Genomic DNA, 23,131 nt, shown 5'->3' on the forward strand with positions numbered 1-23,131 from the left:
TCTCTCTCTCTGAATAGTTTCCCCACTTTAAAACCTATTTTGTTTGTTTTGCATTTCTCTTCCTCGCTAACCCAGCACCAAAACCTTCTTCTCACACTTTCTGTCAGCGCTCGTTCATGACGCCACATGGCTGCAGAGCGGCTATATGGTTTGAATTAGACCCCTAGGCATGCATCTACTTCTTATTTCTCCATAAAGTCCCCCCACCCCCTACCACACACACACACACACAGCACCACGCATTTGTTTCATATTTTGCGCAGGATATGACTCACCTACGTTTGATGTTTTAATTATATAGTGTCAGTGATATATTGGGAGAAAAGGGGAAAAGTCTCTTGGCATGGTGACGTTACAATAACATCTCGCTGCCATTCATGCTTAACCGCAGCACCCTCAAGGAAGAAAAGGGAGAACAAGTCCGTTTTGTGCTCAGTGATTCTTAACAGTGAATAACTTAGTTAGACTTTTGCAGCATTTAGAAGGATAGAGGGAGGGGGGCTTTGCAGTTGTGGCCCAGTCCAGTGTAGAGAGTGGATTGTCTTTGTGCCTACACATATAACAGTTCATTGACTCCAGGAGAGGCGTACACTGCAACCACTGCTTATAGTCACACTCGTACACTGATGGGATTAGTTGTGATGACTGCTTAAAGTAGCTCAGTAGTTCATCCCCATCTGACCTGTGTTTGGACCAATTAAAGTCCTTGTTAATACAAATCCTAACATTTTAATATCACATACTTTTCTGTCCACTTTTGATCAACTAGCAACCTACAGTAAGTCCCTCCTTGTTTGAACGTGTCACATACTGGACCATCATTAGGTTCCAAACAAAACACCTTTGACTTGCAGTGAAAACGACCATCGCCTGTTCAACTTTGAACAGTAAAACACATTAGAGAACAGCTCACTGGTGATTAGCTCAGTTCAACTGTGTCTTTGATTTGCATAACAGCAGGAGGTTTGTTTTAATGGCAGCAGAGTGGCTCGAACGTCATTCACACTTTCAATCGTCACACTAATACTGAAGAGGAAAACTTGTCCCTCCTGATGACTATCAACAATAACGAGGACTCGACGTGTTCATCTGTGGTGATGAAGACCTATGCTTGTCACCTTCCCCTCCTCACTCTCATCTCTCATTCCAAACATGATGGTTGCTGGTGGAAGGAAGGATGAAGGAAGTGTGCAGACGAAAGAAAAGACTGGAGATGAAGAGAGACAATGACAGGTTGACAGATACCACAGTGTGGGGGCATTGAGTCCACAGAGTTCTCAGTCAAAGGCCCATGAGACTCTGCTCAGTGAAGTTTCTTTCACTGCTCAGATGCACGATGCAGTTGAAAATAAATTGGGCAATTGTAAATAGATTTAGAAAAGAGAGGGAGAAACAGCGGGGGGTCATTTGTGCCACTCTCGAAAAATGAGTCAAACCCTTCCTTCTCACCTCTCGCGCTCTCTTTATTTCTAGCCAACCTGTCAGCTCCACTGTTATCTGATGGCTTCACTGGTGGAGGCAGAGATGGGAGAGACGAGAAAAACACAAGGAGAAGCCCTCCATTCACAGGTCGAACCCTTGCCTCAGAAAAAAGAAAAGATCTTGTTAGTGTCTCTGTTCAAAATGAATGGAAGCTTTTTCCAGGAAAAAAAAAAAAAAGGACTCAGGCAATGGAACTGGAGATCAGAGTCTTGCCTGAGTCTCCTTCTGAACACTTGAACGCCTGAACCAATGTAGGAGACAGCTTGAAGCAGTGGGGGATAAGCTGCAGGAGGCCCGGCTTCAGTCTCCCTCTGGATAGCAGATCTGTTCTCCCTTGTCTTTTTCTTTTAGAAAAGTTCCCATATCTGCAACATTGCACAATCAAATTTTGTTTAAATCCTTTTTTGTCTGTTTTTGTTGCTCCCCTGCCTTTATTCTCTTTGGATGAAGTCCACACTAAAAGAATGATCAGTGACAAACTCTACATTCAAAACCTCAGTCAGTGCAATCAAAGTTGGACGTTATATATATTTAAGGTGATAAACATGAAAACAGACACTTTCTCTGTTATGTTACTTTTCATTATATGTGTTTGGGTTTCATTTTGCAACTGGTTAAGCCATGTTAGGTATTTAAATCCGTACATAAATCGTTATAATATAGTACATCTTGTTTTTGATGACAGAGAGCCTTTACAGACATGTTGCTTGCATTATTTCCTTTCATATATTACATTTGATTTTCTCTCAGCGACAAACCCATATCAGTAAATCTAGTCTTCATTGTTCATTTTAGAAAATGACACTTCAGAGTGACGACACTCACCAGCTCACACGCTTGTAAAAGTGGAAGTCAGGTGGTTCCATGTGTCCTTGAGGAGAACTCATGCCTGCATCAGTTCCCTCCTCAGAGGGAAGCAATTATAGTTACTGTCGTTAAATGACAGATATGTTATTCATTGTTATATGAAACAAGCTCTTTTTTGTTGTTGTTACTCATAAGCAAACGTACAGTTTCTAAATGCATAACATCTACCCTGAAATGTACACATATTTAAAATTATTACTCATACTCCTGCCTGATTTCTTACCTGCGTGGCGTGGTCTGAATGCTGAGGCTGTGATTTTCTCTCTGATTTGTGAATTGATTCCATTCCACCTTTTTGAAAAGGAGTTTGAAAGACATTTGTTTAGATTGTGTATCCATAGAACTGGATATGTGCAGAAATATGACTTTATATGAAATGATAGTGAAGTAAGAAGATGTATCCTCCACCACAACACTGTATAAAGGTTTGTCTGCTTATATGTGCGTGTCCATCCGCACATGCCATCCCTCGGACACGAGAGGGCGCTGTTACTGCTGTCGGACAGAGCTGGGGGCCCACGCAGGTTTGACTTGAGTGGATGTGGAAGCCGCGCGCAGGAGGCAGGACACGCAGCTCCAGCGCTCAGTTTGCAGGAAGCAGCTCGAGTTACACTGGGGGAACTCGGGGAGGTGGGATGACACCCACTGGAGTGAAGGAGGAGGGAAGTGTGTGGAGACGTAAGGAGGAGAAAAAAAAGCGAGTAAACCTGACAAAGCGTCTGAGAAACAGTGCGAGAACCGTCGGCGGAAGAAGAGAGCGAGACACACGATAGACGCACTTTCCAGCTGAGGAACGCACATTGATGGATTCTACTTGTTTTTTTGCATCGGACTAAACTATCCTCGTGTACATTTGACGTCTTGCGCTCCCTCATCAGTCGCTCCAAACTTTCTTTGTAGTTGTCAAGTGCGCTGCTCGGGAAAACTGGGCATGTTTTGCGCCCTGGAAGAAACTTGGTGACGGGGAGGAAAGTTTCGGGGGGCGACAGCAGTATGGTTTGTCCGAGCTGTTTCGAAGGATAACGCGTGCGAACCCGGATTTCTTTGCTTGGCACTGGACTACACTGCCTCTCCGGTTTGGAATAAGCCCTAATCTCTGAGTCGATGCCGGTTGGTTGTGGATTAGAAAGAAGGGAACGGCAGCGCCTCGCAGATTGTTTTTTGGTGCGTTGTGGAGTTGGAGACATTCCTCCTTCAGGATTCAGCTCATGCTCTCTCCTCCCTTATCTGTGCATGTCAAAGCAGAAAGCTTTACGATTTTAGTCCTCCCTGGTAAGCAGCATTTTGTCTTTGTCTTTGTATGATAAAGCTCAGCTGGGAAAAGTTTAGAACTTCCTCACGCCACACATATTTCGGCTGTCATGACACACACAGATTACGTGGTAATGGACTAGTTTAGTTCATATAGTTCTTTATGAAATGATTCATCCACTATATGTTTTTTTTTTTAATATACAACACATCAAACCTGAAAGCACTGTGCGTAATTGCATCCCGCATTAATCTGAGTAAAGTAAACTCAAACACGTCCTTGTTTGTTTTACTCACACAGCACCTTGCCCCATCACTTTAGCACCCATTAACAAGTGTCCTGGTTATTTATTACTTTGCTTAATTTTCTACATTGCATTTATGGAGCCAATTATCCCGTGACCGCAGTTGTTTTTTCACTGCTTGGTGCCGGAGCCCTAAATCACCCGAGCTGCTTCAAATGAGCCCCCATTGTGGAAAAAGCCAACTGATTTGAATTTCAATGGGAATGAAATCAGTGCCAAAAAAAGGCCGCGTTTAAATGAAGGCAGTGGTCATGTATGGAGCAAAGTCCCTCATGTGTCCAAATGTCATGGTTGACCGAGCACATGAACACTTTATTCTAACTTTAATACGTTTTTCCCTCGTCTTGTTTGTTTTACTTTGACGTTTATCTGGTACTTGATACCAGCTGCATTTTTATTATGAAGCTCCTGACATCACTTACTTTGAAATGATGCGGAGGTTTCTGGGTAAATGTGCTGTCCTCTCGTGCTGCTGCAGGAGTTTTTTTTTTTTAATCCGCAGAACACTGGAGCCCAGAGTCTGAATCGTGATTTTCAATTCATTAACGATTCATAATGTCTCGCGCTGTCACGATGCACTAAAGCAAAACCCGGTGCCTTTGTAGAACAATCTCCTCGAATCAGCTCCGTCGTGTCGTGCGCGTCAACCGTCCGTGTCCCGCGTGGGTGAGTGAATGTCGGCATTTGCATGTTTTCAGGTTCGCTGTCTACAAGTGAAATTACACGTAAAACCCAATCGATATGTCCTGCTGGGGCGCAGAGAAGCGTGACTTGTCCAAACCTCCAGAGGTTTACGCGCAGATGTCTGTCTGTGTGTGTCTGTCTGTGTGACTGACAGTGTGTGTGTGTGGTTGTGTGTCCCAATATTGCGAAACTGCATTTTAATTAAAGCCTTGCTTGTCTGAATATAAAGCCACGAACACGTAGCGACCATGAATAGATCGCTGCAGCGCGGGCAACAGGTTTTGGTGCATCTGTTGCATCGTGAATAAAACAAAACTGTCCAAGTGAAGGAAACTGGTGCAACTCTGACTGATCTGCTGTCTGTAGTCTGTACTGTGTCCGTCCGTCAACAATAGGTTTTATTATTCATTTGTTTGGCGGAAAAACCCCAGAAAATAATTACCTAAAAGTCTCAGAGATATAGAATTTCCCTTAATTTGTTTATACAAACATAACTCAGTGCCTAAAATGACAGGTGAAAGGTAAAAGGAGATACACTGCGGTCGTGTGCTGTGCGTGAGTCTGTCTCACAGCTTCGGTATGTCTGTGGCATGGCTTGTTTGACAGCATTTTGAAACCCTCTGCGTCTCTGTTGCCTTCTACTGATTCATTTTCCAGTTTCACTCTGTCAAAATGAAAGTAAGCGCCACAGTCGTGCAGGGGAATAAAAAGTTGATTATTTTCACATTGATGCATTTAATATTTGTTTCCTCTTCTGTCATCTTGTCTCCCCGTCCTCACAGCCCAGGTGATCGGGTGAATTCCAGTGGGTGACAGGCCGACCCGGCTGCAGTTGATGGTTGGGTGGACTCCCTCAGATGGGATCAGTGTCCAGGGGGAGGTGGAGAAGAGGAGTATGGGGAGCTCTGGCCCCCACTAACAGGATGGCCTCGTGGGCCTGGCTGCTGGCCGTGGTCCTGCTGTCCCTGTTGACGGTCAGTGTGGCCCGGCCGCCCCTCACCGCCACCAAGGAGGAGGAGGCGACTCTGGAACCTGAAGGTGAGCAGCAGGGGGACGGGAAGAGGGTGGAGATGTGGGGGGGGGGCGGTTTTGCCATTTGTTGGGTTTGTTTTTAGCAAGCAGGTGTAAGTCTGTCAAGCTTGTGACCTGAAACCCCCCCCGAGTACCCCCTCTGGGTAAATTAATATTTAGGTTTTGACAGTTTCATTTGAGGACATTAGTAACAACAAAACAATATAATACATTCTCTATAAGCGGAGGTTTGCACCACTACACCATTCCATACAAATGAGTTTCTGAAAAATCTATCTGAGAAAACAGGATTTCAGTCTTCACCTCTGTCTTTTTAAACATCACTAACAATCCAATCAGAGACGAGACGTTGGTTCCGTGAAAATAGATGAACAGAAGGGAGACATCTAACCCTGGCATGACTACGAAACGTGTGATTCACACCTTTTTGTGTGTGTGTGTGTGTGTGTTTTTGTTTCGGATGTCTGTGGTACTTGAGTGTTAGAGGCAGGTTTGTGACCCTTGTGTGTGGAAAGGACAAGGGAGAGCTGTGAAGCAGGGTGGGACGTTGTTTACATTACCATCCCTCTAATAATGCCTGTTTGCCTTGAAAGACACAAAAAGAGAGAGCGAGAGAAAAGAAAAAAAAATAGGATTCTGATTTTTTTAAGTTTTTAAGCCGCCTTTTACTCATTCTTTTTTAGGCTTCTCCATTTTCTGTCTCCAGTCTTGGAGCCTGTAGACGAGCTAATTAGAGTTGTTGTGATGGATGGTAACTCACATTCCAAAGCCTTTTGTTCACAGGCTTTAATCAGCATACTAATTGTAAGTTAGGGCAACAGCAGGGCATCACTTTTTAAGCCACCTCCCCCCCTTCTTCTGTTTCTGCACAAACATACACATACACATACACATACACACACACACACTCTGTACCTTGTCTTGCCCTTTGACCCTAGGGGTCAGGTAACTTTGTAACCTACCTTGATGAGAGGCTGTCCGAGATCGGCTCTCCTCTTCAGCTTATGTTTTTGTTGTGCTGTCTCAGACTGCTTGGCTCCATGCTGATGTGTCCAGAGCCCCGTGTGGGTCCGAGGACACACAAAGTTTTACACAATCCTCCAGGAAAGTTCTAAGAGGATTTGCGCATATTTGACTTCTCCTTTGGATAGAGAGATTACATGGTGCTGGGCAGCAGTGGAGTCATGTGACTGGGGATTGAGTGGCTAGACCCAAGGGGTCACCTGATGAGCGATCAACAGGGCAAAGAGGATCTGGTCTGCTTCTGTCTTGTGTTTCCCCGCTGCACATGTCATTTTTTATACTGTGTGTGTGACTGAACTTGTGTCCATACTCTTGAGTTTACTGCCGTTGTCACCTGTAGGGCATATATGTCAGGGAGACAACATGGCTGGACCCGCCCTCTCTGTCCAAATAACACCCCCTACAGAGATGTTAAGGATTTTCAGGCCTGTCTGCCCTGCAGCATCTGTCACACTGTTGCCGACGTGTGGGTGTAGTAATTGCTGGAGATTAATCAGCTTGCATATCAATGTTGTCTCTATAGAGCCTACGCCTGCACCCCTGGTGGCTCCTGCTAGTATGTTTACCTGTGGCTGCTGTAATAGAAGAAGTAGAGCAAGTGCGCGAGTGACGGCCTCCACAACACACCTATTGTTGTTGCTGTACCCACTTCAGTATCTATGGGAGTGTTTACCTTGTCTGAGCGCTCACCATTTGCACAGTAATTAAAATGCTATGACTGAGTTGAATAACAATCACAGCACTGGAGGTGTGTGTGTGTGCATGTGTGTGCGTGTGCGTGTGTGTAACATTTTCTGCCCTGTGGTCTGTTGTGGCCCCTCTTTGCATATAATGTGGAATAAATGTGGCACCAGACACACTGGAGTGCAGGCTGAACGTGAGTGCAGCCAACAAAAGTCAGCTCGTGGTTTGGCTGCACTTTACTGTTCTCCTTGCCAAATTCTGCTCTTCAAAAAGAAAAAAGAAAAAAAAAAGCAGCTCTGATCAGCATACACTTCAAAAACAGTTAAGTAAATAAAGGCTACATTATGTGTCAAGGATGAGCCTTTCATGCTCAGACAGACACATGGAAAGGAGAGATGTTTGCCAGCAGAAGGCTTTTTATTTCCTTGGCACTGTAGGACTTTAATTGCTCTCTTGGCATCACTGTGCAGCATGTCTATGTTAAGTCTTCACCAGCACGCTGTATCTTCCCTAATGAGATGCTTAATTACCTCACGATACACAGTACTAACAGTCACGAGGACTAAACGCGTCTAATTCAAGTCGTGGTTGTCAGTATACCGAGGGTAAACGTGTGTGTGAAGGTGTCACAAGGCGCTGCAGGCGTATTATCTTTCTATAACACTGTGATACAGTATCTGCACAGTAGGAGCACAGCTGTAAAAGTGTAAAAGTGTCAGCTAATGGCATGGTGTGTGTGTGTGTGTGTGTGTGTGTGTGTGAGAGAGACTGCAATGATGGCAATGGAACTGAACTCCAAGTAAATGCAGTGTGTCGGCTGGTGGTTGGGGCCAGGGGGTAGCTGGTCTGAATATATGGCCTACACACAATGACTTTTATTAGCCTGTCGTTTGCTGGTGTTAATCTTGAAAGTTCAAGTGTGCCTGTTTGTGTGTGTATGTGTGTGTGTGTCTGTCTGTCTGTCCGCAGCACTGTCTCACAACCTGTCCAATAAGAGGACGGGAAGAGCTGCTGCCTGTGCCAGCTTGTGCCTCCGGTCTCAGTGGACAGCAGCAGTCCGGTGTATACAGACAGGAATTGAATAAGTCTGCTGTGACAAATGTGCAGGATGATCTAGTGGACGGGAGGAAACATGTGGGATAAAACACTGTACATGTTTTGGCAACAAGGCTCTTGGTGCTTCTGCTTTCCTAGTTAAACTATTATGAAAAATGAGTTTGAGTAAATCCTTAGTTTTGTTACCATGTTTGCTTACTGTACTGTATTATTATATTGCTTAGTTTGACGGACCTGAATGATTTCCCGCATCAGCTTCTTTCTGTGCAATTGTAGTTATCAGCGCTGAAAAGTAATCAATTATTGTTTTTGCCATTTGGCTCCATCTTCTGCAGTAATTTTGTTTCTCTTTGAGGTTTTGAGATTTTGCTAAATGTCCCTAAAAGGTTCTCGATACTCAGCTTTGATGCAGGTTGTAGATTATGATCTGAGGTTGTTTCAAAACCCACAGTTTAAATAATTGATTAGTAATCAATAATGGGAACAATCTATAGCGGCAGCCTTTGTGTTTACATTGATCTAAATTTAGATTTTAAGATGAATCTCCACAAGCACAGAGTAAAGTTTAACATTGAGGGTCACTCACTCACAACAGAGTTTCGACCCGGAGAGATTTTTTGAAGATAAGGATACCCAAAGGTCGGGTGGGGTTCAGAGAATGCCTGAATGAGGGGTGAAGGGCTGGACATACCGGAGCGGCCGTTGCCATGGACAGCAGCAGAAGCCAGTTCACGGAGCTGCTCCTTTGTCCCCCCTCCAAAAAAAAAAAACTAAAGAGGGATTTAAATGTGAAAGGACATTAGAAAAGAGGGAGAGACAAAACAGGGGAGAAAAGTCCTGGGATGTGGCTCCATGAGAAGAACACAGAGGAAAGAAAAGAGGCATAAAGAAGGGATAAGAGGGGCAACAGGGATGGTGTGATCTAGCTGTGTGTGTGTTTATTTGTGTGCGTGCATGCTTGTTTTTGTTGCCGCTTTAGGATCTTTTCTGGTGTAAAAACACCAATTTTTTTCCTCATGAGAACCAAAAACCGATCCTAATGAGGCAGAACCTTATTGCCGAGGCTCTGGTTAAAGTTAGGATGAAAATTGTGGTGAAGTTACACTTAGGGTTTGGTTTTTACTGTCTCGGGGAAGGCAGTCATTACATTTAACAGTCCAATGATCGGAATGCTACAAGGAGGAGGTGGCAGCACACGCACATGCGGAATATGCTTCACTGTATAAGTAAAAACAAAATGTAAAAAAAAGGACAGAAGGACAGACAGACAGGCAGACAGGCGTAGAGGAGACATGGTGAGAATTACTTGCTGCAGACTCTCAGGTTGCGAGACTAATTATTGCCAGCCAAGACTGCGTGAACCAGAATGGAGAGGTAGTGAGGAGTGGACGGCCTGATAGACACTTGTAATAGCTGTCAGAGTAAAAGACGCGCACAAAAAAGAGACTGAGATCGTTTTTGAAATGGAGATGTGCTTCAGGAGAAGAGAGTCAGAATGATAGTGATGATGAAGGAGGTCGGACACATGAGAGGGAAAGCTGTTTGATTGATATTGGGCAAGTGTGGGTGTGGGTGTGTGTGGGTGTGTGTGTGTGAGTGAGAGATCTAGAGGCTCACACTCCCTCCTGTGGGGCCGGGAGATATAACTTTGTAGAGATTAAAAATCTGCAGTGAAGTGTTTCAGCTTCTCATCTCAGAACACTTCCCTGGACTGTTGTAAACTCTTAAAGTAGAGTGAGTGTGTGTGTGTGAGTGTGTGTGTGTGTGTATGCAGTAATACATGCTTTTATTAAGGTGTAACCGTGTAACTGCATTTTCTCAGGATGCCTGTGTGATCACGGGACACAGGTTCCCATGAACAATTGGGCATGTCAACAGGTTTGGTAAGGGTCAGGGTTAGGTCAGCGGGGTCAGCAGGGCGGGGGTGGGGCGATGTGCGAAGGGGGAAGAAGGGGGCAAAGCAGAAGGGGTGGTGAAGGAGGGGAATGAAGGAGCAGCAGGGGGAAGCTGACTTGATGGAGAAGGACAGATGGACACAGCAGAGATAAGAAAATGATGAAGGCAGTAGTGACACATGCATGCTTTCTTTAATCAGTTTTTTCTTCTTTCCTTTTACCTTTGCTTCCTTTCCTTTGTAGTAGTTTTCCCGTCTTAGTTTTCCTCACCTTCCATCTCTTCCACTTCCTCAGACTGTCTTGTAGTCTGTGAGTATTATCTTTCTATGAAGTACTTCAGTTTCCCTCTTTTTTTCTTCCATGTGCTGACAGATAGTGCAGTCGATGTGTGTGTGTGTGTGTGCATGCGTATGTACATTCCAGGTGTTTTGTTGCTGTGCCTACCTCATTCAGGGGCCCCTGCGTTGAAGTTGTCTATACCTGTTAAGATTCCTAGTAGACTCTACCTACACTGCTTCATATGTTCTGTTGGTTTCGACATCTTTTGGTCTCTAAAATCCTGAATAAACAAGAAAGGAAAAGGTGGAGCCAATAATAATAATAACAAAAGGCCTCCGGTGTGGAAAACCACGTCGTAAAAAGGTACCGGACACAGCTCCCATCCATCAGCATAAGGGCTCCACCCCTTATCAGACCACACACTCAGTCCTGGGTGGTGAGGGAGGGGTTAATAATTTCTGGATTGAGGGGAAAAGAGAGAGAGAGCGAGAGAGAGAGAAAAAAAGACAATACAGGAACTGTACCTGTGTATCCTCTTGCCCAGGGGGAATGTTTAGAGGCTTGCGCACATGCCTTGAATGCTGGTTTGTGAGGGAATGACTTTCCCTTCCTGCTGATGAAGTGTGTGTGTGTGTGTGTGTGTGTGTGTGTGTAGTCTCTACATTTGACATCCATACACAGAGCAGCAGCATATAATCAGGGTGGAATCATTGAAAAGGTATGAAAGTGAGGTACAGGAAAGGCCTCTGTAATTACACCTATCACTTCAACACTTTTCCACTGTCGCACATTTTCCTCCTCAAATCCCACTCTTTTGTTTACCCATTTTCTTAAGTTACCTCAAAAGTAAACACATGCGCGCACACACACACACACACACACACACACGGTCTGTGTACTGCAGGACAGAGAGAAACTTTGTTTATTTCTTTTTGTGTATGGTTGCAAGGATTTATGAGACATAAACTATTTCCCTTTTGAGAGTGGATGTACGCATTAGTTTAATGCATGGATTGTGTGTGTGTGTGTTTGTGAGAGAGAGAAAGAGTGTGTGTGTAAAAATGTGCCTCAGGCTAACTGGAATTAGGTTTTGGTATATATTGTAGAGAGCAACTTGTATTTCAGGCAGGTTTTCTCCTCCTTTTACTCAACATCCGGTCGCAGTCTAGAGTTTGTTTGTTTACCGATAAAATCCAACCTGAGTCTCTGCTATTGACTCTCAGATTTACCTTTTGTACGTTGCACACTCGCCCCATTCTTTCTGCGGTGTTGTACAAGCTAGAGAACGAGGTGTACACGCATGCACTCCCAGGCTGACTTGGATTGTCTCCCAGAAGTAGAAGGTTTTATGCGCTTTGGAGTCTAGCAGAATCTCTCGCTCGCTGCCTTGGCCAGCAGATCTTGAGCTGGGGTTGTAGATCCTCCATGGCCATGTTTTGAAAGAAAATGCAGAAGGGAGAGATGGAAAACAGAAGAGTCAGGCTACAGCCAGGTCAAGGTTTTCGAAGCTTAGGCGCCGAGTCAAAACCAGAGAAAAGCTAAAGACGAAATAGAAAGAGCGCCCCCTCCTCCCCCTTCCCCCGCCTGACAAGTGCTTCCGTCCTGGACCTTTCTGGCTGCTTTCCTTTCTGATGGACAGACACACTGAATTTCATTCCCTTTTTTGTACGGCTCCTAATCACTCACACACACTGGCTGCTTGGCATCTTTGTAAAAAGGTAGGGGTGGTAGTGTGTGGTCGTCAGTGCATCTCGCAAAGCATTGATTGTCTTTTTTTTCTACATGTGCTGCTTTGGCCGTGACTGCATGCTCTGAATCTATAAGCACCAATCACACTGCACATTTCATAGCAGAACAGTGGTATTTTCCAATAGCCCAGTTTCAAATAACTGACTGGAGTTTGTGGTAACATTTTGGTGTGACATTTAAAAATAAAAATAAAAATGGGCCTTCTCTTTTCTGTATTGCTCCCTCTGTATAAGTTGATATAATTGCATCCATTGGGGGTTGTGTGGTGTTTTTGTTTCTTACACTATTATGGCTTGTTTCTTCCTCTCCCACTTCTCTTTCCTCTTCCTGTGCACCCTCTTCCTCCTCCTCCTCCAATCCGACCTTTCCCTTCTCTCCCCCTGACTTCCACTCCCTCACCCCCCCCTCCATTCGCTCTGCAGACGCATCGAACAAATACCAAATTTCTAAGCCCACGGTGTGCTCAGTGCACCCAGGGGAGGTGCTGAAGCTGAGCTGCCCTCTGCCAGCGACGGGGACCATCACCTGGACCAAAGATGGCAGCTCTCTGGGCACCAACAACCGCACGGTGATAGAGCAGGAGGTGCTGCAGATCCGTGATGCCACGCCTAAGGATTCGGGCCTGTACGCCTGCACCAGCGTTGGCAAAGACACGGTCTGCTTCATAGTGAATGTCACAGGTGAGTCAGGGATCAGGCAGGAGAGACGAGCTCAGGGCGGGACAGGCAGGTTGGAGATGAGTAATTATCCAGGTTGTGGCCACGACACGGATGTGATCGGGGATACACATCCTGACTCTGGGTTGCTGTGAATGCGTTTTGTGTGTACAGTAACAGTAGCACACGTCTGCATGCAATACTGTATGTGTGTGTGTGTGTGGGGGTGCAGAAGGGTGGCAGTAACCGTGGTTACTCTGTGCAGATGCCATCTCGTCGGGGGATGATGAGGACGATACAGAGCGATCAGAGGACGCTGGGGCAGACGGTGAGCAGTTAAGTAAGTACGGAAGAATTGGGGGGATGAATGAGCTAAACATCATCACTAAGTCCCAAAAATCTGCACATTTCGGTGTAAAGAAGCCTGTGTGCCTGCACTTTTTATGTTGTGATAGTTTACACATTTTTGACATAGCAATAAAAAGTTCTTGTTCTTGTTCTTGTGTCCTGGTAAAAAAGTGTAATGCTTATAGCCAAACTCACACAAAGACTTAATCCCGAAAGCAAAATTCTGTGTGTTAATGATCAATGCAGCTGCACCTATATCTTTGCCTATGCTGTGAGACTGTGAGAGGGGTGTGTGTTGTATAGTATGTGAGTGTGTGTGTGTGTGTCTCTAAAGCTCCAGGGAATACAGAGATTCCTGACATTCCTGCTGCCAGTGTCTCTCAGGTAGTCAGGCTCCTTGGAGCCAAGCAGCCGTCCAGTCAGCTGGGCCCATCCATTTTGAAAGACACCCATCTGGACCTAGTTACCCACCCGATGGGCTTGTGTATAATAGCATCCCTGTGTGTGTGTGTTTGTGAGAAAGAGAAAGTTTGTCTGTTGAGATGTGGGTGAGTATGTGTGTGTGTGTGTGTGTTTATGTAGCCACGTGCACACGTGCATGCATGCACAAACACATGCATTCAAAAAAAGGGCTGAAGTAAAGATGAGGGCTTCCACATCTTGTTAAAATTCTCCACACACATTTCGTCTCACCCCGAGTCCTCCTCCTCCATTTTTGGGCTGACTGTAATTACCTGAAATCCATTAAATATGGGGACTTGGAAAGTGGAAAAAATGGGGGAAAAGGGATCCAGCCATTTGGTGGTAATAAGATGTTTGAAAACAAAGGGGAAGTTGTTCTGGCAGTACAATATATCACTGTGTGTTTCTGGAGAATCAAAATTCGAAATTATTATTAAAAGAAAAGGGACAAGAGAAGAGGAGAGGCAACAGAGGCAGGAGGAGGGGGTTTGTTGGATCAACACCAGCACAACTCTGAGCATGGCGTGGAGCCTTGGCCTCAGGCCGAGGACTGGAGTAAGGAAGGAGGGTGCATGTAGGCGTGGGAGGGAATGAGAGCGGAGACTGTGGGGAGTACTTTTATATTGGTGGCTTTTTTTCAGAATGGGCTGGGCATCAGGCCACGGTGAAACAGAGGATTTTGATTTGACTTTGTATAGAAGAAGGAACAACATAAACGGCTGCAGTGTCCATCGTCAGCAGTGGGTGGTGTTATTGCAGGAGACATGGAAGAGCCTCTCCAGGAATCTGTGAGGGAAGCTGTGTTTAGGGGAAGGGTGAGGGGGTGGGCAGGTGGAGGGAGATACTGCTGATGTAATGATGAAGATCCACTTGCAGCTTTGCTGTCTGTGTTTAATCCTGTTGTAGGAAGTCTGTCCTGTTGATTCATTGTTGTTAACATTGTCCTTCAGTCAGAGAAATGTAATTATTAAAAGGAGAGGCTTTTAATACACATGTTAACATGTTGGTTGACTGAAATTGGACTAAATCGAATCTCTCAAAGTTGGACTAACTAACCAGTTAAAGCGGTTGGGAGTTAATTCACTATTGCATGTGCAGTATATGTTTAGCTAAACCCAAACAGGGCCAGGTGCTCTGCACAAGAATTCAATATTTAGTTAAATTAAATGGTGGTGTAAAAAAGGATCATGAATTAAAGACTTTTTCTTGTTTGCTTGTTTGAAATGGGTGGAGCTTAGCTGGAAAAAAGTCATTAAAAATGTCTCTTAACCAGGAGTCTTATATTGTAATAATTCATAGCATGTAATTGCTTTGTTAAGCTTTCATAGAGAAATGGTGAAGGGGAATATGTCACTGCTTTCAGTGGTGGGTTAAATTCTCCAGTGCAACTTAGGAAGAGGGAAAACAAAAAGTCTTGACTCATGGTGCTGGGGTTAGATAACCTCAGCTCACCCCAGGCCAGCTTAGGATAAACAGCCGTGAGTGGAGATCCGGATGCACGGGGCTTTGGGGTTAGCAGGGGTTCCTGGAGGCCTCAGCAGTTGGGCCAGTGAAAGTTTGGCTTCATCTGGTGAGAGGTCTGAGGGTCATCTCGTTTGAAGTGTTGCCCCTCCGGACCGAGAGCATGGGAAACTGCACCACTCACCTTTCATGTCCAAACCCCATCCTCCGTCCTGGCTGCCAATGTGGGGTTATGGGGTCATTTCAGGGAGACCGGCTTGTGATGAGCCAGTCTCTAACTAATCTGTCTCTGTCTGAAAGGACGGAGTGCTGACAGGACGAGTGGATGGAGAGCAATAGAGGGGAATGAGAGGTGAAGAAGCAGGAAGAGCAGCAAAGCTAGTGAGAGTAAGGAGGAGGAAGAAGAAAGGGGGTAAGCGCTCAAACTAATTATAGTTTGAGCGCTTACTGTATGCATCCATTCAGGAAGGAAAAGCCCTGTTTACTGACTTTACTATCCAAGTATGTGTGACTTGTCCGGTTGTGCGTGCCAGAGAAAATGATGGGAGGTGTCAGATGTGTAGACTGGACCGATGGCAAAGCATTTGAGTATTTGAAACAAATACTACAATCTGTAGTGGTCTTATCCGTGGGTATCTCTTCTGTTGCATGCACTCGCGCTATGCAGTGAGAAAGTAATGGTGTGGAAGACCATTTGGGTTGTTGTTTGACTTTTTCTTCCCCTCTGAGCCCCATCTGCTTAGGCAATCACTCTCCCAGGTGCAGAGAGAAGGGGCGGAATGGGGGGCTCGGAGGAAAATCCAGCTGACTGAGACTGAGAAATGGGGGGAAAAAAGGGAACCCGGCAATGGATGAAACACAGGGAAGGCAGGCAGCAATGGTAGCAGTGTGGCACTGATAAAGTTTTTGCTGACCGCTCTGGAATCCTTTGTTGAATGTGACGTTCATTTTCCCCTGTGCACATAATGATTTTCCAAGGGTGATAAGCATCCCTGCCTCTGCTGTCCATATCTAGCCAAGTGGCAGATAAACAGGGAGCTTTGGTAATTGGAGGAAGTAGGGGGATAAAAAAAAACAACTGCCAAGTGGAATGAGATGAAATTGAATGTGATGGTCTAGTTACCCTCTTGGAAACGCCCAGGCACATTCTCCCCCCTCAGAGTGGATCCCCCCCCCGCAACACCCTGCTAAGCCTGCAGGGAGAGTGTATGTTTTTATTTAACTGTGTGAGCTCTGGGTTGTGTTATGCAGACGGCAGGTCAGTTAGACCAAGTTGGAAGTTTGGGGGCTGGGAATGCTAAGAATCTTCCACACTTCCATGTATACTGTGTTTGAAACCAAACGATCAGGAAAACCGGCACTGACGCCAATCGCTCTCCGTCTGTAGGCGCTCCGTATTGGACCTCATCGGCGAAGATGGAGAAGAAGCTGCATGCGGTGCCAGCTGCCAACACAGTCAAGTTCCGCTGTGCTGCAGGAGGCAATCCCAAGCCCAAGATGCGCTGGCTAAAAAACAGCAGGCCTTTCCGCCAAGAAGACCGCATGGGAGGGTATAAGGTAAGATAAACAGTAATACATCACTCTTTTTATTACAAATGTCAACTCCCTGCCTTCTCTGGCTTTGTGCTGTTTCTTTGCTACAGTGCGTCTGGCTAGTTTGTGAATGTGTTTACAAGGGATGTCAGGACCTCTTCTCCCAATCTCTCTCTAACTGTCCTTTTTCCCCTTTTCCACCCTTCACTGGAGAGACGGGAGGAGCGTAGACAGAGGAAACGAGGGCAGGGTTTCTGGTGTGAAATTGGAATTGTTCATCCGTGTGCCTCCTCTCAACAGGATACTTTGCAGAGCTTCTCACTGTAACCCGAAATGGTTCCTTAACCCCAACAATTAGAAACCTAAGCCCGGGACTTAAGGGTTAAATGCTCCCAGACAGTAACGTATAGAGAGAGTAGGTAGCGTCAGAGTTGAAATGAGTTAAGAATGCTGAGGTAACTCAATCAGGGAGAACAGGTCCCACTGGCTTCTCTTGGAAACTAGTATGCGATTCACGCATGTGATTCTGTTGTTGATGAAATGGGATTTACAAACACTTTTGCTGAGCTCATGAAAGATTAAACTGATGGAGCTTGATGTGCTGTTCCACTTGTAAGGCTCTGTTTATATATTCCATATAAAGTAAACCATAAATCTATGAATTAGTCGCCATACACCAGCAATAAAGATTATTTTAATGGCCAGAACTTTATTTACATGCTGATTGAAAACTTGTAAATAAAATAAATGGACCGGGTTGATTTACAGTACATGTTGTGAATATCGTATTCTCATGGTCCCATTTTGTTTTGTTTCATTTCTTCTTTGTATAGAAAAGCCACAGCTCCTCTGATGATATGAAAAATCCCTCCCATGTGGCAGAGTCTATTTGGATTGCATTTGAGTTACTTTCCTTCTAAATTCCTCTTTGTCTCTCAAAACAAGAGTTTACTGTATAAGCTGCAGTCGCGCTGATGGAGTGGAATAACAGTTTAAACAGACAGTAATGGAATTAATTTATGAAAGATTCCATTGACGCCGAAGGGATCTGAGACTCCTGGTTAATAGCAGATAGTTTATGAGGAAACACATCTCCCTTGTCAGGAGAGTTAAGCAGATTATGTTGACGTAGGTGCTAATGTCGTTTCTGTTTGGCTTTTAGCGGGCTTGTTAACGGCGCTGACAAAAAACAGCCATTGGCGTGACGGAAATGATACAGTCAGACTGTCAAATGTAATGTGGGCAGCTCATTTCTCTCTTTTTGTCAACAAGTGTTGGACAAAAGCTGTACCTGAGCCCAGCCCTGTGGCTTAATCTCTCCTTTGTAGAAAATGTAGGCCTGCACAAGCAGTAGCTGTGCTCTCCTTCAGTGTGTAGACTGAAACACCTTTGTTAGCTCACACCTGGGGATTTCACACACAGGTGCAAACACATTCTTTTTTTCTTTTACAATTATTGATGATAATTGTTTGAAAATAGAGAGGTGTACTTTACGACTTAAGCAACACGTGATGCACAGGGATAAGATTCAGTTTCAGGGACCTATGCGCAGTAGATCTTTATATTTGCACATTGTTCACCTTTGTAAGAAAATTACAACCAATTATGTTTTATCAGCATCTCAAAACAACATTTTTTCCAGGAATATTATAACTATATGCAAGTATTGCAGTCTTTGTGACTGAAGGTTTGCCAGTTTTAGTCCCTGCCAGGTCTCCCCTGAGCAAGGTACCAAATCCTCATCGCTCATTGTTAAATGGACACAAGCCACAAGAGCTACATCCAGTGCTCTCCCAGTGTCTGTCCTAAGCCCGAATAAATAAAAAAAGTGTGTCAAAGTGTGCGGATCATCTGCTGTGGCGAACCCTTGACCTTATCAGACTTTATATTGTTTTCAAGCACAAGCCACAGTCTTTCGCTCTTTCCTGTCCACAGCATTTTATCATCTTTCTCACTTTCACCACCAGCTTTTTGTGCCTGTTAATTCTTGTTTTTCCGCCCTGTAAGCCGTATTTACTGGAGTGTACGTGCATTTTCGTGTGTTTGTGTTTGTTTCTTACCCACTGCCATTTGTACACAGGTGCGTAGCCAGCACTGGACCTTGATCATGGAGAGCGTGGTGCCGTCGGACAAGGGCAACTACACCTGTCTGGTGGAGAACGAGTTTGGGGCCATCAACCACACGTACACCTTGGACGTCGTAGGTTAGTAGCACAAAACCCGAAAACGCGCTCTCCAAGTACACCTGCGAGGCCAGATGAGTAGGAGGGGGTGGGGGGGTGGTAGAAGGGGAAGACAGCTGAAAGAGTTCTCACAGTCAGTGAGGTGTGCGTATTGTTCGATTGCCCAGGTGCACACCGTGGATGCAGGTGCAGGTCAAGCACTGCTGCCAAGTGTGTGGAAGCTTAACATGGGTCAGTGGGTAGTTTGTATGTACTGTAAAGTCTTTTTTATTCATTAGTTTACTAAATCCAGTGTTCATGTGAGATCAAATAACAATCAGTGTCAGAAATGGCTGATAGTGCAGTCTATGACTTTTCTGTTACACATTGAGTAAGTAGGAAAATTCATTTTTGTGAACCTTTACTGTCAGCTGAGGGATCATACTGGTCCTAAACCATAGCCGGTGAATGTTTTGTATCCCTCTTTGAGGACATGGTTCTGAGGTCAGCGCTATCACAGTGAGTTCAGATCCACCTCAGTCAACCCCTCACACTGACCTTTGAAGCACAGAAAGTCATGAGTGTTGTTTCTGCTCAGTTTGAGGAGAACTAATAAACAGCGGGGACAGCAAAAAGGGGGATAAAGGTAGTAGTAGATCAATTGATGTTTGTGGAGGAACTTTGCCCTTAATTCAATGCAGATCCCTTTTCCGTGGACTCACTCGAGCCACGATACAAGCAGTCAGTACACATCAAAGTTTATCTGACACAGATAGTCTTCTAAAGACTGGTCAATAATCCACTGATAACCTGGACACACATGCAGCTGCAGCATTTTGATCCTCAGTTAAACGTTTAGCGGCCTGTGATCAGTGTGTTTGTATGTGGAATCATTCTCAGACTGTCTCCATTGTCCTGAGCAGACTTACTGTAATTACACACTTCTGTTTTGATTAGTGTCTCCATAGTAATAAGGAGGATTATTTTCATTTTATCAGATGGAGATTGAATACCTGAGGGTTTTTACACCATAAGCATACACTGTATGCCCTTGCTCTCTCTCTCTCTCACACACACACACACACACACACGCTCCCTAACACAGGCCCCCTGCTCTGCTCCCCTCTGGAGTCAGCTAAAGCTCTACTTCAGACTGCACATTTCTGTTTTTTGTTCTGTTTTATTGCAGAGCAGTAAACCCCCTCCACGTCTGGCTCCACAGCCACTGCACCCTGCAACCTCTTGCTTCATTTTCCTCCATTATAGTGGGTGGACAGCGGGAAAATTGAGAGAAAGAGACAGAAAAAGGCTGTTCTTATCAGTCTTTTTCCCCCCAAGTGACCTGCAGGATCAGTCATTTCAAAGAACTACCCATTTCTGGTTCAAACTGGCCTCTGGAGATTGGACAGACTAGTAGACACACATAGCAAATATACACACACAAACACACACACATACACAAACATAGGCTTTCTCAGTCATAACTGTGCCACCCGTGCAACCATGCAACCCGCTGTCATTTGCTCCATGCCATCCTGTGCCATGTAGTGTCCTTCCTGTTCCTCTATGACCCTGTGTGCCAAGCCCGCGGGTTACCCAGAGTTCACTGGTCTTGTATGGAGCCCCATGGAATGCCCATGGTTCGTTTCCTCACACTTCTTTCCGCCTCGGTCCCACCACTGCTGCCACCATCAAATTACTCAGCTAATGACTTAATTGATAAATGGATTACGTTTTGAAATGGGTCACTAGATTTTGGTCACAGCAAAGCAGGAGAAGCTACTGCGCACACATAGAAACAATAGCCCCGGACCTGCGAGCCTTCTGTCACCATTCCCTCATGTCAATGCTGCAGGCTGAGAGGACAACAGTTTTTCATTTTCTTCTTGTGCTGTTTCTCTTTTCTTAAGCACAAGTCTTTTGTGTCCGTCCAATTGGTCGTAAAAGAACGCCTCTGCACTTGCAGGTTTATGTTTAAACAAGAATTGCTCCACAGACTTACTTTATTCAGTGTTCCTCCATAATCCCGATGTGACCTATTCTCTCTCACCAAATCACCTCATCATTTTCATCTGTTTTCATCGATGCAGATGTTACTGCTCCTCCGAGCATTTGGATAAATTACAGTATAATGAAGTTATTATCATTATTATTATTATTGCTTTCAAAAATGAAAATCTGTCGTACGATTGCCTCAGATCGCTTAAAAAAAATACAGACTATAGTCTGTAGACATTTCCCATTTTTGCGTTCAGGAAAGATGGGGATGGATGGTGAGAGGGCCTGTGTAAGATGGAGAAGAGACAAATAAAGAGGGCCAATCAACAAGGCCAGCCCTAGGAATGTTGTGGGGGGTGGGAAACATGTGATCAGAGTGCAGATAGATGGAGGAGGAAGACAGACAGGCATGGATGAGGTCTCTGTGCCTAGTTTCTGCACTCTCCATCTGTTGATCCCCATTCCTCCCTTAACTCTCGCGCATCCTTCTTTTTTTCACTTTCCTTACCCCTCCTTCTAAAACCCAGCCTCACCAACTGACCATCCCCCTCGACCATACACACACATGACTGCACAACTGAATTCACGGCACCTACCTTAAGGCTTTGTTTTGGAAAAGCACTGAATTGCTCAAGCCTGAGTGATGTCATTTTGTGTGTGTGTGTGTGGCAGTAATGTGGGGGGTTGGTGGTCTCCTCAGTGTGGTTGTGAAGGCTGGGCAGTGTTTTGAAAGGGGGCATTGTTCAGCAGGTCTCGCTGTGTTTGGATTCGCTGGCCAAATGTTTGCTTGTAAAAGAATGCAGATAGCTGCATACGTGGGGGTGATATGAAGGTGTTTCTCAAGACTTACACACTTTGCTTATATGTTACACATACACCACACCTAAGTCCTCCTCCATGTCCTGCAGTTGAAGCCTTTAAATGCTTCAGATAAGAAAGAGGCAGACAGTCATGATATTACCTGTCAGGGTTGCTAGGAAACATTAGCACTTATAGTAAATGTCGTTCTGCTTTTGCGAAAGATAAGCTCTTGCACCTTTTCTGCAACATTGAAATTGTGAATTGCGAAACACTTTTCTTCTGTATGTTCCGTGATAACAAATCGGGTGTTATTGTTTGAGTGCAAACACAAACATTTTTCCTCACTCCCCACAGAACGTTCTCCACACCGGCCCATTCTCCAAGCTGGCCTCCCGGCCAACACAACAGTTCATGTCGGGGAAGACGCCCGCTTTGTCTGCAAGGTCTACAGCGACGCACAACCTCACATCCAGTGGCTGAAACACATCACTCAGAACGGCAGTCGCTATGGTCCAGATGGACACCCCTATGTCCGGGTGCTAAAGGTACATTCGCCTTCTTTCCTCTTTTAGTTTAAGTTTATCCTTTTAGAATCAAATCATTTCCTGTGGTTGCAGGTGTTTGGGATACATTTCAAAGCGCTTACTGTGTTAGAAAGTAATCATTTATTTCCCTCCTTATGAATTGATTCAGGTTTTTTTCCCTGCTGTCTCTTCTCTCCTGCAGATACATGCGCTGTAGCCGTAGCCATGATGTTTGCATGTCTGACTGTGTGTATTACATGTTGGAAATGTTCAATATGTGTATGTGTGGATTACAGCGTTCAGGCATTAACAGCTCGGACGTGGAGGTGCTCACCCTCACCAACGTGACACAGGACGATGCTGGAGAGTATATCTGTAAAGTCTCCAATTATATAGGCCAAGCCAACCAGTCAGGCTGGCTGACTGTCATCCCAGGTAACCCCTGAGACCTGACCCCATCTACCTTCCTGCCCCTACCTACCTCCCGGTGTGGTTTCCTGGGCCTCGTCCCTGACCTGCTGTGTTGTGGTGATCCCACTGGTGGTCTCTTGGTGTTCCTGGTGCTCACAGACCTTCTCATCACCCTAATGTCAGACCTTTGTGTTTCAGCTGCTCCCTCCACTGCTGAGACTGGTGCAGCCATGGAAGCACTGGCCTTACCTGCACACTTAAACACTGGAAGTGTCACAGCTCGTGTTCCATTGTCATCGCTTACTCATGCTGTGTCACCATGGTGTATAGTGTTGCAGGACAGTGCTCTCCATGCTTTGTTTGTTTGTGTGTGTTTGTGGAATAGACTGGTGTCTCTTAGCAGGTTCTGTTGGTGATGGGAACCTTTTGGATTTTTATTTTTGTGTTTATGGACTCCATTTTCCTATG

General features: G+C 45.2%; 1 protein-coding gene across 4 annotated transcripts in view; it reads left to right on the top strand.

Annotated features, from left to right (window-relative positions):
* The first annotated feature begins 2,916 nt into the window (after positions 1-2,916).
* The window catches only part of fgfr2 (fibroblast growth factor receptor 2), a 31,202-nt gene continuing 10,987 nt past the window's right edge, over positions 2,917-23,131 (top strand). For 2 of the 4 annotated variants that reach the window (XM_044045257.1, XM_044045258.1), the window contains exons 1-7: positions 2,918-3,621; positions 5,372-5,627; positions 12,730-12,987; positions 13,229-13,303; positions 16,622-16,791; positions 18,848-18,971; positions 22,083-22,273. In XM_044045257.1, coding sequence (XP_043901192.1) covers positions 5,447-5,627; positions 12,730-12,987; positions 13,229-13,303; positions 16,622-16,791; positions 18,848-18,971; positions 22,083-22,273 — 999 coding nt within the window. In that variant the 5' untranslated portion in view covers positions 2,918-3,621; positions 5,372-5,446. Of the gene's footprint in view, positions 3,622-5,371; positions 5,628-12,729; positions 12,988-13,228; positions 13,304-16,621; positions 16,792-18,847; positions 18,972-22,082; positions 22,274-22,548; positions 22,688-23,131 lie in introns of all 4 variants that reach the window. The other 2 variants (XM_044045259.1, XM_044045260.1) reach the window with 2 other exon arrangements.

Source organism: Solea senegalensis, linkage group LG15 (assembly GCF_019176455.1).
Source record: "Solea senegalensis isolate Sse05_10M linkage group LG15, IFAPA_SoseM_1, whole genome shotgun sequence".
In the NCBI taxonomy this organism is placed as follows: Eukaryota; Metazoa; Chordata; class Actinopteri; order Pleuronectiformes; family Soleidae; genus Solea; species Solea senegalensis.